This window comes from Eubalaena glacialis, chromosome 18 (genome assembly GCF_028564815.1).
Source record: "Eubalaena glacialis isolate mEubGla1 chromosome 18, mEubGla1.1.hap2.+ XY, whole genome shotgun sequence".
Taxonomy (NCBI): domain Eukaryota; kingdom Metazoa; phylum Chordata; class Mammalia; order Artiodactyla; family Balaenidae; genus Eubalaena; species Eubalaena glacialis.
The window spans coordinates 67,405,841-67,431,433 of record NC_083733.1 but is presented as its reverse complement, the minus strand read 5'-3'; the positions used below and the strand labels follow the sequence as shown (position 1 = coordinate 67,431,433).

General features: G+C 42.9%; 1 protein-coding gene across 1 annotated transcript; it reads right to left on the bottom strand.

The window, feature by feature from the left end:
• Positions 1-307: 307 nt before the first annotated feature.
• NLRP13 (NLR family pyrin domain containing 13) lies at positions 308-25,593 on the bottom strand. Its single transcript, XM_061172535.1, has 10 exons — positions 25,514-25,593; positions 24,764-25,089; positions 21,225-21,293; positions 16,905-18,492; positions 14,838-15,005; positions 12,398-12,565; positions 10,947-11,117; positions 6,597-6,767; positions 3,558-3,728; positions 308-482 (listed from the first exon to the last, which is right to left on the bottom strand). The coding sequence occupies exons 1-10, from the start codon at positions 25,591-25,593 to the stop codon at positions 308-310; spliced, it is 3,087 nt and encodes a 1,028-aa protein (XP_061028518.1).

The following is a 25,593-nucleotide window of genomic DNA, read 5'->3' as shown; positions in this document are numbered from 1 at the left end:
TATAGGACCACGCCATCCAATATGGTAGTCAGTAGCCACATGTGGCTATTTAAGTTAATTCAACCTACATAAAGTTAAAAGGTCAGTTCCTCCATCACATGAAGCACGTTTCAAGTGCCTAGTACCTGCACGCGGCTAGCGGCTACTCTGTTGGACAAGGCAGATACAGACCACCTCCTTCGTTACTGATAGTTCTGCTGGCCATCATCGCCCTAGGAAATTGAACGCAGGATAACCTGCATGCTCACTTTACCACATCATCCCATCCATCCCCATCTCGGCAGCTGCTTCCCCGTGTCAGCAGGGATTACCCGAGTTTCCGTAGTTTGCACGTCGATTTTTTCAAGGACGTCCACAGCGTGTTGACTCCCTCTGGCCCCAGGTCATTCCCTAGAAGGTTCAGATTAACCAGGCTTTTACTGCTTCTGAGAACTGAGGACAGAGGCCAGCAGCAATCAGGTGTCAAATTGCATTTCTCCAACCTAGGGGTGGGTGGGACAGAAGCGTGAAAGATGGTCCTCCAAGACTGAGAAATTAGAAATAAAAGTGATTCAAGATTTAGGAGGAAATATACTACTGAAACAGACTGGCTTACACACGCCAGACACTTCCAAGTGCTGACGCGTAACTCATTTAATCCATATACCAATCCTATAAAAGGTAGAGGACATCTTAAACCCCATTTGACAGATGAGGAAACTGAAATTTAGCCTGCCCGAATGTGAAATAAACAATTTTAGTATAAAGTAGACGTGTTCATTTAAAAGGCCCTGGAAAGGACTAAAATAGCATTACTACCGCTTCATTACACTTTTTCCATCTTATTTCTAAATGTAACGATACAAAAATCTAAAAATATAGTTGGCTAGCTACTAGGAATACAAAAACAAAAGTGACAAAATGTATTACATCAGTTTAACACAGTGGAAATTTTCATCTAAGTCTGTAAAGAAATGTGGTCCGTGGCTATTCATGCAAAATTTGATGCGCAAAGAGTAGAGGGAAGGGATGTATTTCCATAGGTTGGAAGAGGTTGGGTACATTCCAGGGGACACTTCAGGATAAAGGTACCATTTGTTGGACAGGAAGAGCATGATGAGAAAAACACAGGCTCCAGTGTCAAACAGGTGTGCACCCCCCTCTCAGGCCTAACACCCCCAGCAGGGCTTTTACCACTATTACCACTAAATTATATATCATTGATCTTGATTGTGGTCCTTGAATAGTGTTCCTTTAGTCTTCTAGGCCAGCGTTTCTCAATCAGGAGTGATTTTTCCCCCCAGAGATTTGGTGATGTCTTAAGACTGGGGAGGTGCTAATGGCATCTGGTGGGTAGAGGGATGCAGGGATGCAGCTCAACATCCAACAGTGCACAGGACAGCCTGCCACCACCAAGGATTACCCAGCCCAAAATATCAGTAGTGCTGAGATTGAGAAACCCTGGTCTAGATGGTAAAGATGGAACCCAGTGTACACAAATATGGGACCTGCAGGAAGCTGCTTTAAGGCTACAACACTGGAGAATGAGGCTGGATGGAAGTGAACTGAGTATCAGGAAAGAATTCATCCTTGAAGACAATGCAGTAATTTCTGGCAGATGTTTTACTGTTTTCTGCCTCTGGGGAGGAGAGCTTAGATAGAGAGAGGGCTTAAAACCAGACCTCATTATTTTAAAAGCTTAACTATGACCCTGATTGACTTGTATAAATCTTGCGGCTTCTCCTTGACCTGCAGGATAAAGAATACTGCACCTGAAGATGCTTCTTGAAGGATAGAAATGTGGTGAAAAACAAATGGCCTCTGACTTATTTCAATTAGCATAATGCCCTCAAATTACATCCATGTCACAAATAGCAGGCTTTCCACAGAGGAAGACAATTACTGTGCGATATCACTTATGTGTGTAATCATAGAAAAGCCAAACTCAAAGAAACAGAGTAGAATGGTGGTTTCCAGGGATGAGGGAAGCAGGAAAAGGGGAGATATTGGTCCAAAGGTACAAACTTCCAGTTATAAGATGAATAAATTCTGGGGATCAAATGTATAGCATGGTGACTATAGTTAATAGTACTGTTTTATATACTTGATAGTTATTAAGAGCATAAATCTTAAATGTTCTCATGACCAAAAAGAAAGGGCAACTCTGTGATGGGATGGAGGTGTTACCTAATGTAGGGTGGTAATCATTTTGCAATAGATAAATCTATCAAATCCGAAGGTTGTACACCTTAAACATACACAATGTTATGTATCCATTATATCTCAATAAAGCTGGAAGAAAAAGGAATTGGCTTTTGGACTAGGTCCCTGTCCCCATCTTTATTTAGCTAAATGAGCTCCTTGACTCAGTTTCTTCCTCAGTAAAATGGGTATACAAGTAGCAACCTTCTCATGCCTCCATGCTGGAGTATGAAGTGATGATTGTAACGTGCTTCACGTTTCCAAGCACATAGTAAGCATTCAAACGATACCTTGCCCTACAGAAAATTTTCCTACATAGTCTTATCCCCCTTCCCTACACCCATCACTCGGTTCCAACCACATGTTATTAAATTTCCCTGCAAAATCCACCTCTGAGCCCTTGTATACGCTGTCACCCTTTGCCAAGAGCTTTCCCCCTCTTCTTTTCAGGGGCAAGAACTCAAGTTTCAAGGCTCAAGGCCTAAGCTCCTCAGTACAGTTTTCCCCAAGCACCTAGGCAGTTTGTGAGAACAACGAGAGCCATTGCCTTTGTGAAAAATTGCTATCATTTGAGCCACATTTCACCAAACATCCTATTACTTGAGGCTAAGCCACCTCTGTTTGCTGAGCAAATGCATCACATTGTGGTTAAAAATCAGCCTTCCCCTTAGACAGGAAAGATTCTCAGGGTAGGAAACATGTAACACTGTCTCCCTCCTCGGGACCTACTCTCCAAAATGTGCTGATTAAAAGAAATAATATTTACAATAGATCAAGGATGGGGCTAATAAGAGTTAAACACTTTCTCTAAACTTGGAGCTTATTGCCAAGCAGAAGATACATTTAAAAGGAGAACATGTCCATCATTTCCCACCTTCTTAACCAACCCCCCACCCCCCCAACCCCCCCACCCCCCCACCCCCCCCACCCCCCCCACCCCCCCACCCCCCCCACCCCCCCCACCCCCCCACCCCCCCACCCGCCAACAAGGAACCATTTATTATTCCCTCCCCAGCCCAAGAGTAGAGACAGGGGACTTCCCACAAAAAGGAAAACATTGACTCTTGCTATAGATAGATAATAGATAAATAATGATAGGTAGGTAGGTAGATAGGGATTGATACATATATCCATAGATAACAGATGTATACAGAGATGATAGATAGAGAGACAGAGATAGATACAGATAGATGAGAGAGATGAGAGATTATAGAATAAATCTTTCAGGCAGAATGTAAACTATCGCTGACTCTAGTTAAAAGGTTAATGGTAATTCTTTGTACCACTTTTGCACCTTTTCTGTAAATTCAATAGATTACCAGAATAAAAAGTAACCAAAAAAAAAAGAAAAGAAAGAAAGAAAAGTAGCAACTCACCCAAGCGTCTCCAGTGCACAACTTGGACGTTTCAGAATCCTGCACAGCTCTCTCACCCCATCATCCTGAACATCATTTTTCCCAACATCCAGAATTTTCACATTATGATTGTACTTGAGGGCGTGAGTAAGCTCCCGACAGCCCTCCACCGTGAAAGAACAATCTGACAAGCTGCAAAATAAAAAAAACATACGAAAGAGGGAAAAGTAATCCTTGAATCCTTAGTCTCCATATATTTCAGCCCACCTCACTTTCTTCTAAGGAAGAAAGATGCCCAAACCAGACTTCTTCTCCCGAGCCCTAGAAAGAGGAGGGTTCTGGTTGGGAGGTCTGAACCCCTGGGTGATCTATTTACCTGTGAAAGGAAAAAAGTAGAAGGAACAGCCATGGAGGCCTCTCCCTCCCTCCCCAGGCCATCGACAGGCTTGTCTATGTGAAGGGCTTCTCTCTGTGACACTGACCACCAGAGCACCCAGACTCTTTTGCTAACAGAGAACACGTTTTTCAGCCTTTGAGCTCAACAGTTGAGCTGAAAAAGACAGCAGGACTCTCACTTAAGGGCAGATCTAAATTCCTGAGAATGAATTATTATGCCAAATAAGTTCAAGATGAGTCATCCAGGTAAACACTTGGAGAGAGAAAGAGAGAATTAAAGGAGGGGCAAGTTGAAAGGGAGAGACACAGAGATGAAAGAGAACAGAGACACAGAGAGAAACTAAGATACACAGAAGGGGAGGAGAGAGACATGAAATAATTAAAGAGTGCCACCTTAAGTAGGAGGTGTACATAAGGCAAAAATCCTTAAGACATAAAAGGAAAAGTTTGGCTTCATGAAAAATGTCCACATGGTTAAAACTCTCAAGAGCCAAGCCTAAGGGAACTGCCAGCAAGATAAACAACCTATGTAAATTATACCCAAAAGGGCTCCATTTCCCTACTGAAGAATGCCTACAAGTCAGTAGGAAAAGAAACCCAAAAACCCAATAGGAAAAAAAATAGTCAAGTTTTATCAGAAGGTTTTTCATTTGGAAGTTTACACAAATGGTTTTCAACATTTGAAAGCTGCTCAAGTCCATTCTTATTCACAGGATGCAAATATACAAGGACTTTGAGTTTACCAAGGAAGGTCTATGACCCTTGGGCCTGGACCTAAAATAAGCTTGCGGGTTTAGATGAAAGGAGATTGGCTGTGAATCAACACTTGTTGAAGTCGGGTAATGGAGTGGATTAAATACTACTCTGTCTACTTTTGCCTAAGTTTCAGTATTTCCATGGAAGAATAAAAATAGGTTGAGCCATCATTTTTCTACCTCTCAAATTGACCAAGATCAAGGAGGTTTGGTAACACTGTATGTGAAGGTGTGGATAACAGGTGCTCTTGGCTGGTGGCAGTGTTATATAGCGAAGGACAATGTGGCAATGTGTGTGAATTTTGATTGTCATGCTGAGGGAAGTAAGTCAGATGGAGAAACACAAATATATGATATCGCTTATAGGTGGAATCCTAAAAAATGGTACAAATGAACTTATTTACAAAACTGAAATAGAGTCACAGATGTGGAAAACAAACTTATGTTTACCAGGGGGGAAAGGAGGGGAGGGATAAATTGGGAGATTGGGATTGACATATATACACTACTATATATAACACAGATAACTAATAAGAACCTCCCTGTATAGCACAGGGAACTCTACTCAATACTCTGTAATGACCGATATGGGAAAAGAATCAAAAAAGAGTGAATATATGTATAACTGATTCACTTTGCTGTACACCTGAAACTAACACAACATTGTAAATTAACTGTACTCCAATAAAAAATTTTAAGAATGGCCCAACAAAAAAAAATAAATTAAAAAATTTTGATTTCAGATACCCTTTGATCCAGCCAGTCTATTTCTAGGAACTTATTCTACAAGTATATTTACATATGTCCAAAATGATACAGGTACACAGATACACTGCATAACTTTTATAACTATTCCAAAAGATTGGAAACAACCAGAGTACTTATTATATAAATAGAATACTCATTCAACAGATTACTATGTAGTCATACAAAAGTTAACGTTGTTATGTATGGATGTGGAATAGTCTCAGATACGTTGTTCGGGGTGGACATTTTCATGTTAATAAATGCTGAGTTTATAAAAATTTATATATGTACAAAGGCCTATGGAAGGATTAAAAAAGTGACAACTATACAAAATCACTTCCATTATGACTGGCAGACTACGGAGACTTCTGACTTCTGTATCAGACACGGAAGAGCACATTGTATAGAAAAGAGCTAGCCTCACATCCCTGATGCTTGTCCATAGAAAGCCCTGCTGGCAAGGCTAGCCTGGCCCTTGGCTGCCATCTGGGAACTTGGATTTCAGGAGAGTTCCCCCGATTCTCTGCTCAGAGTGACTCACTGTGCCTAAGCTGTGCAAACAGCGTGGTTTATGCTGAACACCTGCTTTCCCCGTGGAAGTCTAGACTCTTGATATGTGGTGGGCAGAAAGTGTCCACAGGAGCCGTGCCCAATCAAAGTCTTGAGCGTCGAGTCTGTCATGGGCGTCCCTGGTGGACGGCATTGCACGTGTGTTGCCACAACTCTTTGCTGGGAGAATGCAGTGTGTCCTGGGTGATTCCGCTGGGAGAGAATTCCTGGGAGCTTATACCTGGCTTCCTCTGGACCTCAACCCATGCAACTTTTTCCCTCTGCTGATTTTGCTGTTTCCCTTCACAGAATAAATAATAAATCACAGCCACGAACACTACTGTATGCTGAGTTCTTTGAGTCCTCCCAGTGAATCATCAAACCCGTGGGGTGGTCTTGGCGACCCCCAAGACCACCGTGGTTGGTCCTTAACAGTCATGCCATCTTTTCCCCTCCAGCACCAATACCTACCCACACGCCCCCACCTCCAGCAAAACCAGCCCCTCTATGGACTGGCTACCACGCCCAGGACGCAAACCCCATCTGGACCTCAGGTCAAGTCACATGACTCTCGTCTCAGCCACTAACCCAGAGGGAAGCGGATGAAACTTACTTCAGGGTCTGCAGGTTACAATCTGGACGACTCAGGGCCTCACACAGAAACTTCACTCCCTCATCTCCCAGGTTATTCTTCCGCAGATTCAGGTGTGTCAAGCTCTTACTCTGGAGGAGAGCGTCTGACAAATATCTACAACTGGGTGCACCAAGCTGGCAGGACCAGAGCCTGTGGGGTCAGAACCGCAGAGACAGATGCTCAGGAGAGCAGCCCAAAGCGAGGCCCCTCCTTCCAGGTCACCCACGGGGTCTCCCTAGACCCGAGTCCCGGACGTGCCGAGTATCTGTGCACACTTACCCCTTCTCGGTCCAGTTTTGTGCAATGTGCACAGCAAGAAAGTGCTAGTCAGTCATGATTGGGTTAAAAAAAATAAAGGAATGATGGTCAAAGGATACAAAGTTTCAGTTACTGGAGATAACTAATTTCTGAAGATCTACTATACCGCCTAGACCATGCCTACAGCTAACAAAACTACATCGTATACTTAAAATCGTGTAAGAGCCTATGTTAAACGTTACCACACACCAAAAAACGTAATAATAAAGGAGATGGGAAGAAACTTCGGGAGGTGATGGATATGTTCACGGCCTTGATGGTAGTGATGGCTTCACCAGTGTGTATTTATCCCCAAACTCACCGAATTGTATACATGAAGTATGTGCAGCTTCCTACGTGTCAAAAAAATAAAGTTTAATGTAAGAATTCTTTTAAATTTTTAAGTAAAAATGTTAAATGAAGGGAAAATATTTTAAATAGCTTTGAGGCAGCTGAGGATGAACCCCAGGTGCTGGAGCCAGTCAGATGTGGGTTCAAAGGCCACTCAGCCGTTACCAAGTGTTGTCAGGTGAGCTGTGCTATTCCCTTCAGCCTCCACCTCCTCCGTTCTGAAGTGCGACTACGGTCTGTTATAGAAGCACGGGACAGCACTTAGCAAGGGTGCAGTACAGGTTATAGGAGATATGTAATAGAGATGTTATATATCAGATTACAGGTTTATTATACAGTTATCTAACATTTATTTATATATTAGGTATTATATTATGTAATTATATAATAGATCTATAGGTATTATATAACAGATATATGTAATACATGTTATTATATAACATATTTATTACATAAATATATATTACATATAATAGTTATATAATATATAATAGGCTATATTATGTATCATCTTATTGTATATTATTAATATTAATATATATCATAGTAAATGTACTATATGAAAGTATATGGAGGAACTCCCTGGTGGTCCAGTGGTTAGGACTTGGTGCTTTCACTGCTGTGGCCTGGGATTGAGCCCTGGTCAGGAAACTAAGATCCCGCAAGCCACAGGGCATGGCCAAAAACAATAAAATAACATAAAGTATATGGCATAAATTATTATTATGAATATACATCATAGTAAATGTAATATATTAAAGTATATGGTGTAAGTATAATTATTATTTTATAATATATTATTAGCATAACAACTGAACATGTGTAATATTAGTTCTTACTATATATGTATTAATGGCCTATTAGCATTCTGGTTCTTTGAGGCTTAGGGCTAGGCGAGTACTATTCATTGGTTTCTTTGTTCAGACTCCATGGCCTTTCACCATAATCACCACCTTGGATGTACCTAAGGACCTTGGCCTTTTCCAGTCTTTTATACTCACCTGAATGATATCCAACCCCAGGAAAACTCAACTCTCCATCTATTCCACACCTGCCCCCAAGAAGCAGAATGTAGCTAAAGAAGAAAATATCTCTGTAATCAGCTTGGCATCCACCACTGCATGTGGACTCTCATCCCTACCCATCGACCCCCTTGAGTCCTACAGTCCTATATACACCTGCTCAGGTAACATCTCTGCATGGTTAATTCACAGGCATTCCACTCTCGTATGTCCCAATCCAAACTCCTCACACCCAAGCCAGTCTTCACCATGTCATAAAATGGCACCACCCTTCACCCAGCAGCCCAAGCCCATCACCTGGAGGTGTTCTTGCTTCCTTTCCCTCCTAAACCACCCCTAACCCATCAGGAAGTTCCCATGGCTCCATCGTCAAATATACCCTGAAGTCCTACACCTCATCCAAGCCAGCTCTCTCTTATCCTCTTGCCTGGGGTACAGACACTCGCTTCTTCTCAAACTTTTGTCCCTCATTATAGTCCATCCTTCAAGAACAGCCTGGGTGATCTTTCAGAGTATCTCACTGTCAAACCTCCAAACAAAACACAAAATCCTACCCTGCCTGGGCGTATTCAGGCATCTTGCTGCCTCTCCAGCTTCATCTTCTCCCGTTATCCCCTCTCACAGGACTCCGGCCATACTAGTTTCCTTGTACAACACCTCCAAGCTCATTCGAACCTCAGAACCTTTGCCCTCCTAACCCTTCTCTCTGCTTGTGGCTTCCTCCCTGACTTTCTTCAAGTCTCTGCTTCAAGTGTCACCTCCTCAGGTAGGTTGGTAGGAGAAGACCTTAGGAGAAACCAATCCCACCACTATTTCTTGTCTATTCATTCCACTTTTTTTTTTCATATCTGAACTATTGCTGTTGTTTGTATCTCACTCCTAAAACTGCATCCTCCACACAGGCAAAAAGCTTGTCTATCTTAACCACCCCCAACCTTGGCGCTAGCTCTGTATCTGGAGATAGGAGCTCAGAGATCAGTTGACTAAAGCATCATCATTTCCTGAGGTCCTTCCCTGGTGGTCCAGTGGCTGGGACTCCGTGCTTCCAATGCAGGGGGCCTGGGTTCCATCCCTGGTCAGGGAACTAGATCCTGCATGTCGCAACTGAAAGATCCTGCATGCCGCAAATAAAAGATCCCGCATGCCGTAATTAAAAGATCCCACATGCCGTAATTAAAAGATCCCGCATGCCGCAACTAAAAGATCCCACATGCCACAACTAAAAGATCCCACATGCCGCAACTAAAGATCAATTAAAAGATCCCACATGAGACACGGGGCCCAGCTTCCGAGGGCGCCAGCGCGGCCCTGGGGAGCGCGAGGAGCCGGTGGGCGCGGGGCCTGCTGTTGGCGGCCTGATCTGCCACGCTTGGCACCCACTTGCCCTCGAGGTGGTGTCCAAGCCCCAGAGAAGATGGTGTCCTGAATCCTCTCCAGAGCCGTGGTGTTGGTGTTTGGAATGCTTTATCCTGCATATTATTCATACAAAGCTGTGAAAACAAAAAACGTGAAGGAATATGGAGGAAGAATAATGAAACATTCAACTCACAAAGCAAGAAGAATATCAGAATTAAAGGAATCTGTAAAGAAAGTAGGATGAATAAAGCAATAAAAAAGCAGAAATAAAAATAAAACCAAAACCAAGAGAATTACAATATCTAAGATTTGTTCCCTTCAATGAGTCTAGTAAGATAAACACTTGAAATAGCTTAAGGTAGCGAGAAGAGTAGAAAAAGGATTGACAAAATAAACAAGAAACGGTTTAAGCAAGTAATGCTAAGCTTAAGTGACAGAAAATTAAGATTATATAATGGAGGGCTTTAAATGAATGCATAACATAGTTCTTTTTAAAATTTTAGAATAAATTTTTTTTGGACCTAGAGAGTGTCATGCAGAGTGAAGTAAGTCAGAAAGAGAAAAACAAATATCGTATTTTAACGCATATATGTAGAATCTAGAAAAATGGTATAGATGACCTTAATTGCCAAGCAGAAATATAGAGACAGATGTAAAAAACAAATGTATGGATATGAAGGGGGAAAGGGGTGGGGTGGGATTGACACCTATACACTGTTGATACTATCTATAAAATAGACAACTGATGGGAACATACTGTAGAGCACAGGGAACTCTACTTAATGCACTGTAGTGTCCTAAGTGGAGGGGATACATGTATATGAATGGCTGATTCATTTTGCTGTGCAGTAGAAGCTTACACAACGTTGTAAAGCAACTATACCCCAATAAAAATTAATTAAAAGAAAACAAAAAGATCCCACATGCCACAACTAAAGATCCCGCATGCCGCAGTGAAGATCCCACATGCCGCAACTAAAGATCCCGCATGCTGCAGTGAAGATCCCACATGCCGCAACTAAGACCCGGCACAGCCAAATAAATAAATAAATATTTTTTAAAAATTTCCTGGGGTCCCTGTTAAAACTGAATTTCTTGTCACAATCTCCAGAGACTGATTCAACAAATTTGGGGGTGCTACTCAGAATCTATGTTTAGAGCAATGACTAGCACATTGAGTAACAGCTCCATGAATGTTAGTTTTCAACGACATAGCTGGATCCCGAATGAAAGAGCCACTGTCTTCTTCAATGCCTAACCCCACGGAGGGTCATTTCCAGACACCGAAGGAGGAGGAACTTACACCAGTCTCTCTAAGACACACTCAGGGTGAGTCAGGGAAGCACACAGCAGCCTCACATCATCATCCTGGAGTTGATTAATTCCCAGGCACAGTCGAGTCATTCCCTGGGTGCTGATGAGAAGCAAGGCCAGGTCCTGACAGTGGGCCGCCAACAGGTTGCATTTCTCCAGGCTGTGGGAGGTGAAGATGCAAGGTGAGCCACAGCTATGCCCAGTTTCCTATCTCCTTCTCAAACTCTCAGTCCCTTGGGCCATACATCTGGGACCCAAAATCATGGAAAGGTTAAATTAGATAAGGAACATAATCTTCAAGGGAGAGAATAATGTGGGTAAAGGTAAGATTTCTCATTCTCATTCCTACCGACCTTTAGGGCAGATCATTCTTGATTGTAGGGGGCCCTCTGGTACACCGTAGGATATTGATCATACCTGGTCCATGCCAGGAGCACTAGATTACCCACTAGATGCCAGGAGCGTCCTCCCCTTCCCAAAGCTGAAAAACAAGCCTGTGTCCAGACACTGCCTAATGTTCCCAATGGGGACAAAACTGGCCCTCACTGAAAACCACTGTGTTTAGAGGAGGCTGGCAGAAGCCTAAGGAAGAAGCTGATGGTCAAGATGCCCAAGATCAAGGTGAAGGCAAAGCTGGCTGAGATGGAGCCCTAAGGAGAATGGTAAGAAGAATGAAGATGATAAGAACTGTGTCAGTGGGATGGGGGAATCAACACGGGGATCCCCAAGGCTCCCAAAACCCAGTCCCACTGCCAACTCCACGCTGCCACTCAAACGTGCAAAGAAAGTATTTTTGAAAAAGCAGGAGGACTTACGACAGCTCCTTCAGGGGGCACTTGGACATCCCAATGGGCCCCTGCAGTCTTTTCAGCTCAACATTAGAAAGATCATTGTCCCCCAGGCTGAGGAACTTCAGACTTGAGTTCTTGCTGAGTTCCATGAAGAGCTGATGACAAACCCTAGGGGTGAGGCCACACGATTCCAACCTATCAAAGAGGCCCCAGGATAGGCAGTTACTCCTGGGAAGAGTGGTCTTTGTTTAGAGACCCCCTTGCTCCATGAACAAGAGCTGATTTCTCCCTGTTTCTCATCCCTTCAAAGACAAGATGGCTACGCCCTTTCAAGTCAGTGCTACTCAAAGTGTGGTCCACAGTCCGGCATCACCTCAGAGTCTATTAGAAATGCTAATTATCAGGCCCCTCAATAGACCTGCTGGATCCTGGGGGTGGATTCCAGGAATCTGTGTTTTAACATGCCCCCTTGAGTGATTCTGATATAAGTTAAAATTTGAGAACAACTGCTCTACACCCATGCTTTTTTTTTTCCTCTTTGCTAGTCTTTCTCTGTATTCTTTTTCTGCAGTGTTGACTCCTGTCCTCCCAATGAATCATCAAACCTATGCGTGATCTTGGGGACAGATCTGGAAGAGCAAAGACTTACCACAGATACTTGAGGTTGCAGGCTGAGTGCCTCAAAGTTCTAAAAATCATCTTGGACACAGTAATTCCTAGGTTGTTAGAACTCAGATCCAGGTGGGTCAGCTTGTGGTTACCATGAAGCACGATGACAAGCTCCTTCAGAATCTTCACAGGAGATATCGATTTGCACCTGAGGAAGAGAGGCAGTGATAAAGTTTTGGGAGAGAAGCCTGCTTCCTCATCTTTCCTTTCTAACACACACGTACACAACCTCAAGGATGATGTACAAGACATAAGAGGAGGGACTTCCCTGGTGGTGCAGTGGTTAAGAATCCACCTGCCAATGCAGGGGACACGGGTTTGAGCTCTGGTCCAGGAAGATCCCACATGCCGCGGAACAACTAAGCCCATGCGCCACAACTACTGAGCCTGTGCTCTAGAGCCCGCGAGCCACAACTACTGAGCCCACGTGGCACAACTACTGAAGCCCACGTGCCTAGAGCCCATGCTCTGCAACAAGAGAAGCCACCGTGATGAGAAGCCCGCGCACCGCAACAAAGAGTAGCCCCTGCTCACTGCAACTAGAGAAAGCCCACGTGTAGCAACAAAGACCCAAAGTGGCCAAAAATAAATAAAATAAATAAATTTATTTTTTAAAAAAAAAATAAGAGGAGTCCAAAAATTGATTTGAGTCGTGGTACTAAAATGTTGAAAAGGCAATCTCAAATATGATCACTAAGCTCAGTTGGATGTATGAAGTCAGGAATCCATCCTCTCCCCACTCCTCCCCAGATCTAAAGTAAAATGTCCTGGGGCTGCCGACACTCTTCTAGGGAGGTGACCACCCATCTCACACCAACCCAGAGAGGACTGGTGAGAACAACTCTCTTGTTTTCTTCTTGAACTTGTTTCTCCTTATCTTGAGAACTAAGTTATAGAATGAAAATAGAAGAAAAAAAAGAAAGAAAGAAAGAAAGGAAAAGGACGTCAAAGGCTGTTTAAGCCTGCCACCCGTGTATTTGATCCGGTTCACTCAACACACAGAAGTCTGAGGACAAACATCATTGTCAACTCTTCTGCTCTTAAGTCGTTGAATCAGTGTCTGCATCTGATTTTTAGACCTTGGGGCATGACCTTGAGAAAGGTGGAGGGAGAGTAGGATAGAGTTAGTTGTCCTAGACTCCAGAACATCTGACCAAATTCCATCTCAAATTCCACTCTCAGTACTACTTGCTATGTCCTTTATCAGTTAATTTCTTCCCTGGCTTCTCTCTCAAGGTCGACCTCCACCTGCTAATTCTTCCCTATCTTTGAGCCAGATTTGAGAATCTATCATTTCTACTTGCAGCATGCTATAGGACCACTAAGTTTCAATCCTAAATTATGCTTCATATCCAATGTATAGATCTTTCCTCAAATATCTTTCAGGTAGATAGGGAAGGCAGAGGGTGCCTCCCCTATCTAAAAGTGCAAAGCTTACCTCTTTCACACCCTTTCTGAGTTGCTGAACTGATTTCCTTCTGCTTTGGGAGATGTCACCATCTCATATACCATCCTGATTATTTAAGTTTGTTTCTCCAACCCAATGTAAGCTCCATGAAGGCAAGAATTACCTGTTCTGTTCACTGCTATAACCTCAGAACAGATAACAGATGCTCAATAAATATGTATTGAATGAATAAATGCTGTACCACAAATGATTTACCTTTCCTTAAGACACAGAGCACGTCTCATGGACTCCACATACCTTTAGCTCTTCTCAAACACTTTGCCCCTACCATGCCCTAGAAATTTTCTATTCCTTCCTATTTGGCTCAAAAAGCAGTCCACCTTAAATGTCTTAAGGAAAAAGTAGTTTGTCTACATGTATCTCTAGTGCAAGATAGATTGCCCTTTTTTAGTTAAAATTATGAGATGAATTATTTATTTTTTTTGAATCATCACTTTTAGTTTCACAATGGTACCCTAAATATCCCATCTTCTATGTTTTCTGGGTATTTCCTCTCAGAAAATCACACTATACAACTTTCTGTAGAGGTGATGCCAGAACCCCCCATCTGAGTTGCCGTTGTGATACCTAAACTATTAAAGGTTCAGGTTCAAATAAACCAAGCAGAAATAAAGGATGCCATTTACAAGGGCATGTCACATACTAATTGAATTCTAAGGCCATATTCATGACAATAATTGAGTTGTTAATGGCTCTAAAACAATGTGCTCTAGAATGGTCAAATCCCTTCTGACCAACTTGCCACCTACTGCCACAGCAGATGGCCATTTTTAAAAATTTCAATCTACTTTGCCTAATTAGCAGCTTCATGAATGTAAGTCTCTTTATTTTATTCTCCTGCACACCTAGCTTACTTTCTGGCCAATAGATAACTCACGGCTGTCACAAAAAAAAAAAAAAAGTGGGTTATTCTCCTATTGTATTCTTCAAACCGTGAGAGTCTCACACTTACGTCAGTTTTTGGAGTTTGCACCTTGGATTTCTCAGCTTATAACAGAGTTCCTTCATAGATGAAGTATTAAGCTTGCTGTTACTCAGGTCCAGCTCTCTCATGTTCCCATTGCAAAACACAGAGCAAATATCCTCCCACTGATGTTTCCTGAAATCGCCAACCCCTGTCCTTTGTGAGGGAGAGAGAGAAGGCTGATGAGAGTAAATGAAACTCAACCAACACCCAGAATATGATCTACAGGAGGCAAGAAAAGACCTTAACAAAAGAGACTCACTGGAGTTCTGAATATGAAAATGTGTAACCAAAAAAGCATAGTTCGCACACCACCAGATGTTTTATTCCCACAATCCTTAACAATTCTTTTTGGAGGAAAGCAACCACATAAGTGAGGCAGACCACAGGTATAATCCTTAAGAGTTCAGACTTAAAGTTAAATAGACTTAAGACAGATTCAGAGCTCTGCCTCCTAGCATTGAATCTCTGTGCTCCAATTTCCTGTCTCCAAAATGTGCCTAGTAAAATTTACTCTCATAGGATTTTGTGATGATTAAAGAAGATTCATGCAAATATTTAGATCTTAGAATTATTAGAATTCTAATTATTTAGAATTTCCCTAATGCAGTAGGCTCTCAATGTTAAGAATAAAAGAGCAATACAGTCAGAAATTAAATTTTTTTATCTCAGATGAGATGAGGGAAGTAAAACAAAGAATATATTCTAAAAACACCTGGAGGATATAAAGTTCTACTCCGTAAGTCCAGAATTGTAACTGGTTAAAGTAGTTGTTTCCAACCTTAAGTGTACTTGTATGTGTGTGTGTGTTGTGTATACATGCCTGTGCTTTCATGTGTTTAACACCCCAGTTAATACTGATATACAGAGTTTAAAACCACTGAGGAGAAAAAGCAGTAAGAAGCTGTGCTGTAGAAAAGGAGGACATAACCCAACATCAGAAGATCTGTTATGAACTTTAGGGAAGGTCTTAAACTTCCTTAAGTCTTAGGGTGATCATGCATGAAGTGAGGACTGATGTTGTCTGGGCATTAATTCTCATAATAAATGGGATGATCCTTAGAAAATCACTTATAGTAAGGGCACTTACTCACATGACCCAACAGTGAATGCTACCTAAATCAAGTCTCCTATTTAAGTTTTAGGGATTCCAATATAGGACAAATGATAGTCTATATGTATTGGACATTAATTACCCCAGACCCCCAAACCAAGCATCTTACTAATATTCCAATGTGGGTGAACACGAAGAAATTAGTCTACTCAAAATCTTAACTTGTTCAATCCAAATTGGACTGGTGCTTCTTATAGATTTGAGGGTTAAACAGGAAAGGATTTGAGAACATGAACAGCAGCTCCTGTCTCAAGATAAGAATTTAGAAAACATTCCCGGGACCTGAAATAAGTAGCAGAACAGTCAGGTTTCCTTATCTTCCAGCTCAGAAGCCAGAAGTGTCAGTGATGGGATAAGGTCGTAGGAGAAGAACCAAAAGTAGCTCAAGTATTTTTAAGGTTCTTCTTCCAGGAGGACAAAGGGACAAACTCATCAGAACAAGCTTTTAAGATTCTGTTGACACCATCGGTCCCACCCTGGCTCCAATGTATGCTCAAAGGAGAGGCATACAGCATTTTATTTAAGTTCTGGAGCTCTGAAAGGGAGCTGGGCTACTTAATCGTCACATTGACTAAGAAAATTGTGCTTTTATTCTGCAGTTTTCTCATCTCTGAATAACAATAAGAGATCCCCCTCCATTGAGTTATGGGCATCAGTTTGACACAAGTAGATGTTATAGTACAATGCCTGGCACATAAACCTTCAACATGCAGTGCCTGAGATATAAAATCTACCTCTAAGTAGATGAGTTGAGTACCCAGGGAATCCTCCATGACACCTAAAGGAAAATGTTCTCACAGACTGGAGCTGATCTAGAATGTTTGGTCAATCATAACCATTGATAACACAACAACAGACTCCCAGTTTTTCATAGAAGAACTTGGGCAGAGCCTGTGAAGATGAGAGAAACTTAGGGAAGGGATGGTTTTTGCATTACTCACTCCAGAGTTTCCAAGGCAGAAGTCAATTTCATCTCAAGGATGGGACCGCTGACAGAGAGCCTCAGCTTACGTAACTTTTGACAGTGCTTTAGGCAAAAGGAAGAAACCTGGAGGTGCTGATACCCGTGAATGTCGAGATCAGCTTCAAGGAGGTGATTCAAAATCTGCCTTATAAAATTTTCGTCCTGAGTCTCACATAAGCACTGGAAAAACTGTAGGAATTCGAAGTGGACTGAGACAGCATCATACTTCTCCAACCCTTCTGCCCAATCTAATAATTCGTCCATTACCCTGGGAGACATTTCACAGCGTAAAGTATCTTCTAGCTCTCTTGCTAGGTCTGTATTTAAAAGACCGAAGAAAAAAAGAGCCATCTGATGCCAATAGAAGTTTGTGTTGGCAAAGGCGTCATTCAGGAGCACCCTCATCTCTTGATGCTTTGGGGGACCACCAAGGGATCCTCTTGTTCCCCAGAGCACATAAAACATGGCCCCCAAAAATGCCTGGAAACCTTGGTGAGTGAAAGAAATGCACTCTTCACAGTCACTGACCTTTCGAAGAATATTCAACCTCAAGAGAGAATCAATAAAAGAGGCTTCCAGATGCCCTTGTTCCATGACCTCTTTTGCAAATGTGAAGTTTGAGAACCACATCCCCTCTGCAGCCAGAGAACACAAGGCTCTCCACTGTTCTGGCAAGCTCTGATCTGACAAGCTCACCTCTGCCGTGGCAAACAAGCTGCAGAAAAAGTAGGCATAGATGCTGGTGGTGGTCTGTGTGGCCAGCCGGAAAGAAGGATTACTTGCCGTCTGCCACTTCAGGCTGGAACACACAGTCCAGCACACCAGGGGGGCAGAGCAGGAATCAAACAGAGTTTCCATTTTTCTTATCCGATTCAAGATTTTATTAGCTTTGTCTAGGTCACCAAAGAACTTGATGAAATACTCCTCCCGGTCTCCCTCTGTGAACCCTGAGACGACAACAAAGCATGGATTCACTAACACATTTTTAAGATCTCGATTACCATAGTCTCTGGTCGTTATCAGTAAGGTAGCTGTGGGAACCAACTCTTTCTTCAACAAGTGGAGTAAGATTCTGGCCACTGGGAGCTGCTGGTACCAGTCCGTACAGGGCGGGCTTTCGTACGAGTTGGAAGACACAGTCATTTCTTCAAAGCCATCAATGACAAACAGGAGCCTCTCGGGATGACTCCTGAACTCTTCGATGGGGACCTGAGAGTCAGGCCAGTCTCGGGAAAGCAGGCCAGCAAAGGTGGTGTTCACAGTCTCTCCCACTTTATGGCAGCTGATGTAGAAAACATAGGAGAACTGGTGCTGAAAGAGTATGCCCTCTGCCCAGTGTAGCATGACCTTCATTGCCAGGGTGGTCTTCCCAACGCCCGCCAGGCCCTCCAGTACGATCGTCAGTGGCTGGGCTCCAGCCCTGTTAGGACGCAGTAGGCTCCTTAGCGATCCGTGTTCCCGCTTCACCGTGCTGTGGAGATATATATGGTCATCAGGCCAAGGAATGTTGTCCCACAGAACCAATATGTTCGTCCTCATCTTCTCTCTGTATCTTCTTCTGTGAGCTAAAACAGAAGAGGGGCAAAAGAGATGGCCAAAAGGCACATGAAACGACACTCGACATTGTTAATTATCAGAGAAATGCAAATCAAAACTACAATGAGGTACCACCTCACACCGGCCAGAATGGCCATCATCAAAAAAATCTATAAATAATAAATCTATAAAATCTATAAATAATAAATGCTGGAGAGGGTGTGGAGAAAAGGGAACCCTCCTACACTGTTGGTGGGAATGTCAATTGGTGCAGCCACTATGGAAAACAGTATGGAGGTTCCTTAAAAAACTAAAAATAGAACTACCATATGCCCATTCCTGGGCATATATCTGAAGAAAACCATAATCTGAAAAGATACATGCACCGCAAGGTTCACTGCAGCATTATTTATGATAGCCAAGACATGGAAGCAACCTAAATGTCCATCAACAGAGGAATGGATGTATATATGTGAATCACTGTGCTGTATACCTGAAACTAACACAAAATTGTACATCAGCTATACTTCAATTTAAAAAGAAAAAAGAAAGTGGAATTCAAGATTAAATGGAGTCCCAGGATGGCAGCTACGTGGCAACCGATATGGAATGGAGAAGGATATGGGGCTTCTGGAAACTGTCTAGAAATTATGACAAGGGAGCCGACTGATTCCTTGATATGTTTGATGGTGTTATGCTTCCCAAAGAATTCTGGGATGATGTAATGGTAGTTGCAAAGAAAGTTAAACCAAAACAAAGCAATTATTACCTCAAACAAAAATAGAAAATGGGGGCTTCTCTGGTGGTGTAGTGGTTAAGAATCCACCTGCCAATGCAGGGGACATGGGTTCAAGCCCTGGTCTGGGAAGATCCCACATGCCGCAGAGCAACTAAGTCCGTGCGCCACAACTATTGAGCCTGCAGTCTAGCGCCCGAGTGCCACAACTACTGAGTCCACGCACCACAACTACAGAAGCCCGCGTGCCTAGAGCCTGTGCTCCGCAACAGAGAAGCCACTGCAATGAGAAGCCCGCGCACCGCAATAGAGAGTAGCCCCCGCTCACCGCAACTAGACAGAGCCCACGAACAGCAACGAAGACCCAACGCAGCCAAAAATAAATAAATAAATAATTTAAAAAAAAATAGAAAATGGTTCCCCCAAAAAGGCATGTGTAGTGGGCTCAACAGTGACCCCCCAAAAGATATATCCACATCTGAATCCCCAGAACCTTATGTGACAAAAGATGTGATTAAGGACCTTGAGAGGAGAAGCTTACCCTGGATTGAGCCCAATGCAATCAGATGTATTTCCATAAAAGAGAGGCAGAGAGAATTCCGAGACAAAAGAGGAGGCCACGTGACCACAGAGGTGAAAATTGAAGTGATGCTCCCACAAGCCCAGGAATGCCAGCAGCCACAGGAAGCTGGAAAGACGAAGGACCGATTCTCTCCCCAGGCTTCTCGAGGAAGCACAGCCCTGCTGACCCCTTGGTTTTGGACATTTTCTCTCCAGCACTTAGAAAATAAACTTCTATTGTTTAAGCACCCAGTCTGTGTTAGTTTATTACAGCAGCCCTAGAAAATGAATATAGCATGTAATCCTGATTAATTACATGGCTCAGCATTGACTTATATCCACATGACACTGACTACCTGTTCTTCCAAATCATACTTTTATTGGAGGATAAATGAGAAGAGATACTTACCTGCCATGATGAGTCAGCAGATAATTGATTGAAAACCTAAGAAATGGCAGTATATGTTAATCACTTATGAACACAGAAATAAATAGCCGAAGTGGCTGCCAAGAGAGGCTGTGATTGATTCCACAGAACAGAAGTCCAGGGTTGGGCAAAGGATCGATGCTTTTCATTGCAAGTTTTGCATTTTCTGTGACTCTTTTTGGATTATACACAAGTACAGCGTGTATTTCTTTAATGCAACTTAACTTGTTCCATCACAGTAGGTATTAGTTTGTCCATGTGAAAAATCTCCATGAGGCCACCAATACAAAAAAATACAGCTACGCAGCGTTACTCACAATAGCCAAAATATGGAAGCAACTTAAGTGTCCATCAACAGACGAATGGATAAGGAAGATGAGGTACATATACACAATGGATTATTAGACATAAAAAGAAAGAAATCTTGCCCCTGTAGCAACATGGATGGACTTGGAGTGTATTATGCTCAGTGAAATAAGTCAGAGAAAGACAAATACTATACAATATCACTTATATGTGGCATCTAAAAAATGCAACAAACTAGTGATAGTAACAAAAAAACAGCAGACTCACAGTTATAGAGAACAAACTAGTGGTTGCCAGTGGCGAAAGGGAAGCAGGGAGGGGCAGTAAAGAGGGTGGGGGACTGGGGTGTACAAACTATTGTGTGTGAGACAGGCTACAAGGATGTAGTGTACAACACGGGGAATATAGCCAATAGTTTGTAATAACTGTAAATAGACTGCAACCTTTAAAAATTGTGTAAAAAAAAAAAATAAAAAAATACATATACCTATTAATGCAACACAAAGTCCAGAAACAGACACTGGTATCTTAGACCTTGGAGGGGACCCAGAGGAAATGTCCAGTTTATGGTAACCTATTCCTCAGTGGGCAGCACTGGAAGAACAGATTGGCAAGTTTCTGGCAGACTATAAATTGAAGACAGTTTCAAAGGAGGTGGCAAATGTGGAACCCATAAAATGAATGTTCCATCAAGCAATTTGTCTGTAATCATCACAAAGTAGTAGCCAAACCTGTTTCTTCTTCCAGCATCTCTGGTTCTTCTTGGTTTGGATCTTGGGGTCCCCATACCTGCGCCATCTCTGAAATAAAACAGTGATGATGGGGTAGTGAGATTTCCCCTGGCTGAAAAACAAGTTAATAATGATGGATGGTCTTAGTAGAACCAACCATTTCTCTGACAGACTTGGAATTGAAGAGACTGAAAATCGTTATCTTCAAGCCGCATCAACCCAACTACTTTGGAAACATGCTACTTTGCAAAGACCACAGCACACATTAAAAGCACATCCCTGCCTGGGGGCCTTGGATCCAGCCAGCCTCCTGTCTGGAATGCTCTCCCCCCAACCCCAATATCCACTTGGCTCACTCCCTCCCCTCCGAGTCTCTACTGAAATCTTAGTGTCTCAGTAGTGCCTGATGATCCTGATTAACACTGCACCTGATTCCTGCAGCACACACCTTAGGCAGACCCCACCCGCCCTCCCCTCCACTCTCCATTGCATTTGTCACCTTCTAGCACACCCTATAATGTACTTATTCATCACATCCATTACCCGTCTCCCCACACCGGAGGAGGAGACCGGTAGCCAAGCTGTGTTTGTTCACTGATGTACCCCAAGTGTGCACAGCAATGCCAGCACACAGAAGCCACTCTAATATTTTGGAAATAAAATGCCATGGAAGAAAAGCACCGAGAATTGGTCTAACCCCAGCCCCCTGATGTGTTTCACATAACCACTCAGAAAGTCCTATTCTCAAAAACTAAAGGACCCCTTCCATGTCTCCCCGTGCGCCATATGATCCAGCAATCCCACTCCTGGGCTTATATCTGGAGAAAACCATAATCCAAAAAGATACATGCACCCCAATGTTCATTGCATCACTATTTACAATAGCCAGGACATGGAAGCGACCTAAGTGTCCATCAACAGAGGAATAAAGAAGATGTGGTACATATGAACAATGGAATATTACTCAGCCATAAAAAAAGAATGAAATAATACCATCTGCAGCAACATGGATGCAACTAGAGATTACCATACTAAGTAAAAAGTCAGATGGAGAAAGACAAATATCATATATCACTCATATGTGGAATCTAATGTTTTTAAAAATGGTACAAATGAACTTATCCACACAACAGAAACAGACTTACAGTTATCAAAAACAAACTTCTGGTTACCAAAAAGGGGAACACTGGGGAGGAGGGATAAATTGAGGAGTTTTGGATTGACATACACACAAGATAGATAACCAACAAGGACCTACTGTATAGCACAGGAAAATCTACTCACTATTCTATGATAACCTATATGGGAAAAGTATCTAAAAAAAGAATGAATATATGTATATGTATAACTGAATCGCTTTGCTGTACACCTGAAACTAACATTGTAAATCAACTATACTCCAATAAAATTAAAATTAAAAAAAAATCAGAAAGTACAAAAAAAAATAAAAAGAGCTAGGCTGTTCCAAATGAACAGCCTGGAATTTAAATCTAATTTCTTAAAAAAAAAAAAAAACCCCAGTTCTCACTTCCCTTTGGCCATCTATGGAAGCCTGTTGAACTAAAGATCCACCCCAAAAAAAAAAAAAAAAAAAAAAGATCCACCCCTTCTCCCAGATCTGATGAACTAGTCTTGGTGGGGTGGAGGGTGTGTACCGTGAGATGGTGAAGACCCTCCCAGTTCTGATACCGCCTGTCTGGCATCATCCTCAGTGATGATGTAGGATCTGGAAACCACCAGGGAAGGTGATACTGTTAAGAGAAAAACTGTCCCAAAGATGAACAAATGATTGAGAATCTACACTGCACCCAATGCCTTATAAGTTTTCACCCTAGAAACTCAGTTAGGTTCAGCTAGCTCTGTTTTCAATAAGAGAGAATGGGGCTCAGTGGTACATAATTGGTCCTGGGTTACAGTTGGTGACGTGGAACCAGCCTTTGAATCCAGCTCTGTGGTTAAAACCTGAACTCTTAAACCCATAGTCCCTAAAAGACAGCACACTTGTGCCTATAAACATGTGCATTCACAGACTCACTCACAAATCCCTCTGCCACAGCACCATTCAAGCACAGAAACTCTCACTGTGCCATGTTTGCTAGAAGGTGGAGCTGATGGGGGCATCAGTTATCCTGACCTGTCCGCTGGTCCCTTTACATCATCTCCCACGTTGCTGTGGGATGGGTGTGGTCTAGGGCTCCCTCCTGCTTAGGAGGTACCTTCTGAAAGCCCCACCCCTTTAGAAGGCCAGGTGGGAACCAGGTAAGGACTGGGGAAAAGGGGCTCCTGTGATGCAGCTTCAAGCAGGGCATTGACATGGCCAATTAGGACCAGTGGCCAGGAGGGAAGTTCTTCCTTTAATGTCATTCTCCTCTGTGCCAATGTCTCTCTCTGGGATTGCCAAATGGGATTTAAGGATTCTAGATCCCATTCCCAAGCTCTCTGTTCAACATCTGCCTATTCCAGACAACCATATGTAAGGGATTTATGATGGGGAGAGGGGAGGAGAGGAAGACGGAACTGAAGATGCAGGGAAATCGAGTCCCCATCCCCTCGTCCTGCCCAGAAGATGCTCGAAGCCTGAATTTCTGTGGCTCAGAACCTCCAATGCCCAAAGCTCTGATGGGGAAGACTTCATGTTGCCAACTCCCATCGCATTCCTTGAACTCATGCTCTCATTCTAGGGCAAGAGCACAGAGGATTTGGAGACCCACTGCCTGGGTTCACATCCCACCTCTGTGACCTTGGGCAATTTACTTGAGCTTTGTGCTTCAGTTTCCTTGTCTGTAAAACAGGAATAACAGAACCCCCTTCTTATGAGAGTGTGAAAAGTCAGTACCAATGCACAGAAAGCATTAAAATTAGTGCCTGGCTTGTAACAGGCACCAGCAAAAGTTATTAATTTCTACAGGTCTCAGAGGCAGCCAGGTCTGCCAGAAAGTGACATATGCATTCCTAAAACTCTCTGCAGTAGGTAAAGTTGCGGGCAAAAACCAGATGGAAAATGGGATCCGTGACACATTTTAAAAAGACAAACAATTAAAATGGTAGTGCAGTTTTACACTTGCTAACTAACTATGAAACACATGACTAGTACAATAAATACTGCAATGCTACAATAAATACTACAATATTACAATAAATGAATGAATACTACAGCCGGGTTCAGTTTCGTTGTGGTTTTTTTTGCATTTACCTCTTTGGAAAAAATCATGCATAAGTAAACATGAAATTCCTGTGGTGAGCAAATCATCCCCTAATGCAACAATTGCATTGGCACAAATCTGCATTTTCAAAAGCAGCCTTGGAACAGAACTAAATATGCATGTTTCAATTCCCTCTTCTTGCTTTTGATCACCATCCCCTCCGAGGCTAGAGCTCCAAACTTTCACAGCCTTTATACTTTTAAACTTTCATTCCCGTCAGGGAGAGTCTTTCTTAGGGGGGAGACCAGCAATTTGGAAGGACCCCGTAAAAATCCAACAGCAACCTCCCTGCTTCCACGAGCACCAGGAAGCTATCCCCGGCACAGACCCACTCACCATTCATCTCCGCTCTCATTTGCTCGCATAGCGAAGTCAGCTTCATGTGCTCAAAGATGCGGAGGGTCACGTCCCATATCTGCCTTACTGATAAGTGTTCCTTCAACAGACAGAGCAGGTTAGTGGGACTGATGGCTTTCAAGTTTGCCCAGGAGATCTTCTGGACGTTCTCAGGCAGCAGCTGTGGGGACTGGATGCAAAGTTTGAAATCCTCCAGCTGATACCGATCCAAGCCCATCAGGTGAGACAGCAGCTTATCACTGGAGCCATCATCTACAAAGATGCTAGGAGAAGAAGTCATCTGGCCCAACACGCAAGGTTTCCAGCTTCACTCAAGAACGCTTACAGCCACAAAATGAATAGCACCTGTAGGAGATAGACAGCGAAGACCATGAACCATGACTTTCACCTGCTTCAAGACTGTCTAATCTAGCCACGTGTTCTGTTTTCTCCTCACAGCACCTCCTGCTCCGTGTTTGTGTGGCTTATTTCTCTCTCTCTCTCTTCCACGTGAATGTCAAGTCGCTTTGAACACAGACCTTGCCTGTCCTAGGCTGTACCACCAGTGCCTAGAAAAGCACGGGACAGACATGAGGACCTCAGCTCTAAGGAGAAGGAAAAACGATACTGATGGAAGAAATGTTCACATCGTGAGGTATGGGGAGGTCCTTCTGGATGATACATGATTTGGCTTGAACTTGATGCTAGCTAGAACAGCCTGTCTTCGGGCCTGTCACACATACATTGTACATCTGCTTTAACCATGAAGTGTGGCTCATCATCCAGTTATAGGAAGGGTTAAGTCTCAGCCCCCTGCAGTCGCCCACCAT

What these genes read in the sequence shown, in the direction of transcription:
- NLRP13 (XM_061172535.1), bottom strand. Translation starts at nt 25,593, where the DNA reads ATGGTGGGCGACTGCAGGGGGCTGAGACTTAACCCTTCCTATAACTGG. An exon ending in TGCAACCTCAAGTATCTGTG is followed by an intron (nt 11,118 to 12,397) that starts GTAAGTCTTTGC and finishes CACCTCCCACAG; the next exon opens with CCTGGAGAAATGCAACCTGT. An exon ending in TGTAACCTGCAGACCCTGAA is followed by an intron (nt 3,729 to 6,596) that starts GTAAGTTTCATC and finishes TTTATTTTGCAG; the next exon opens with CTTGTCAGATTGTTCTTTCA.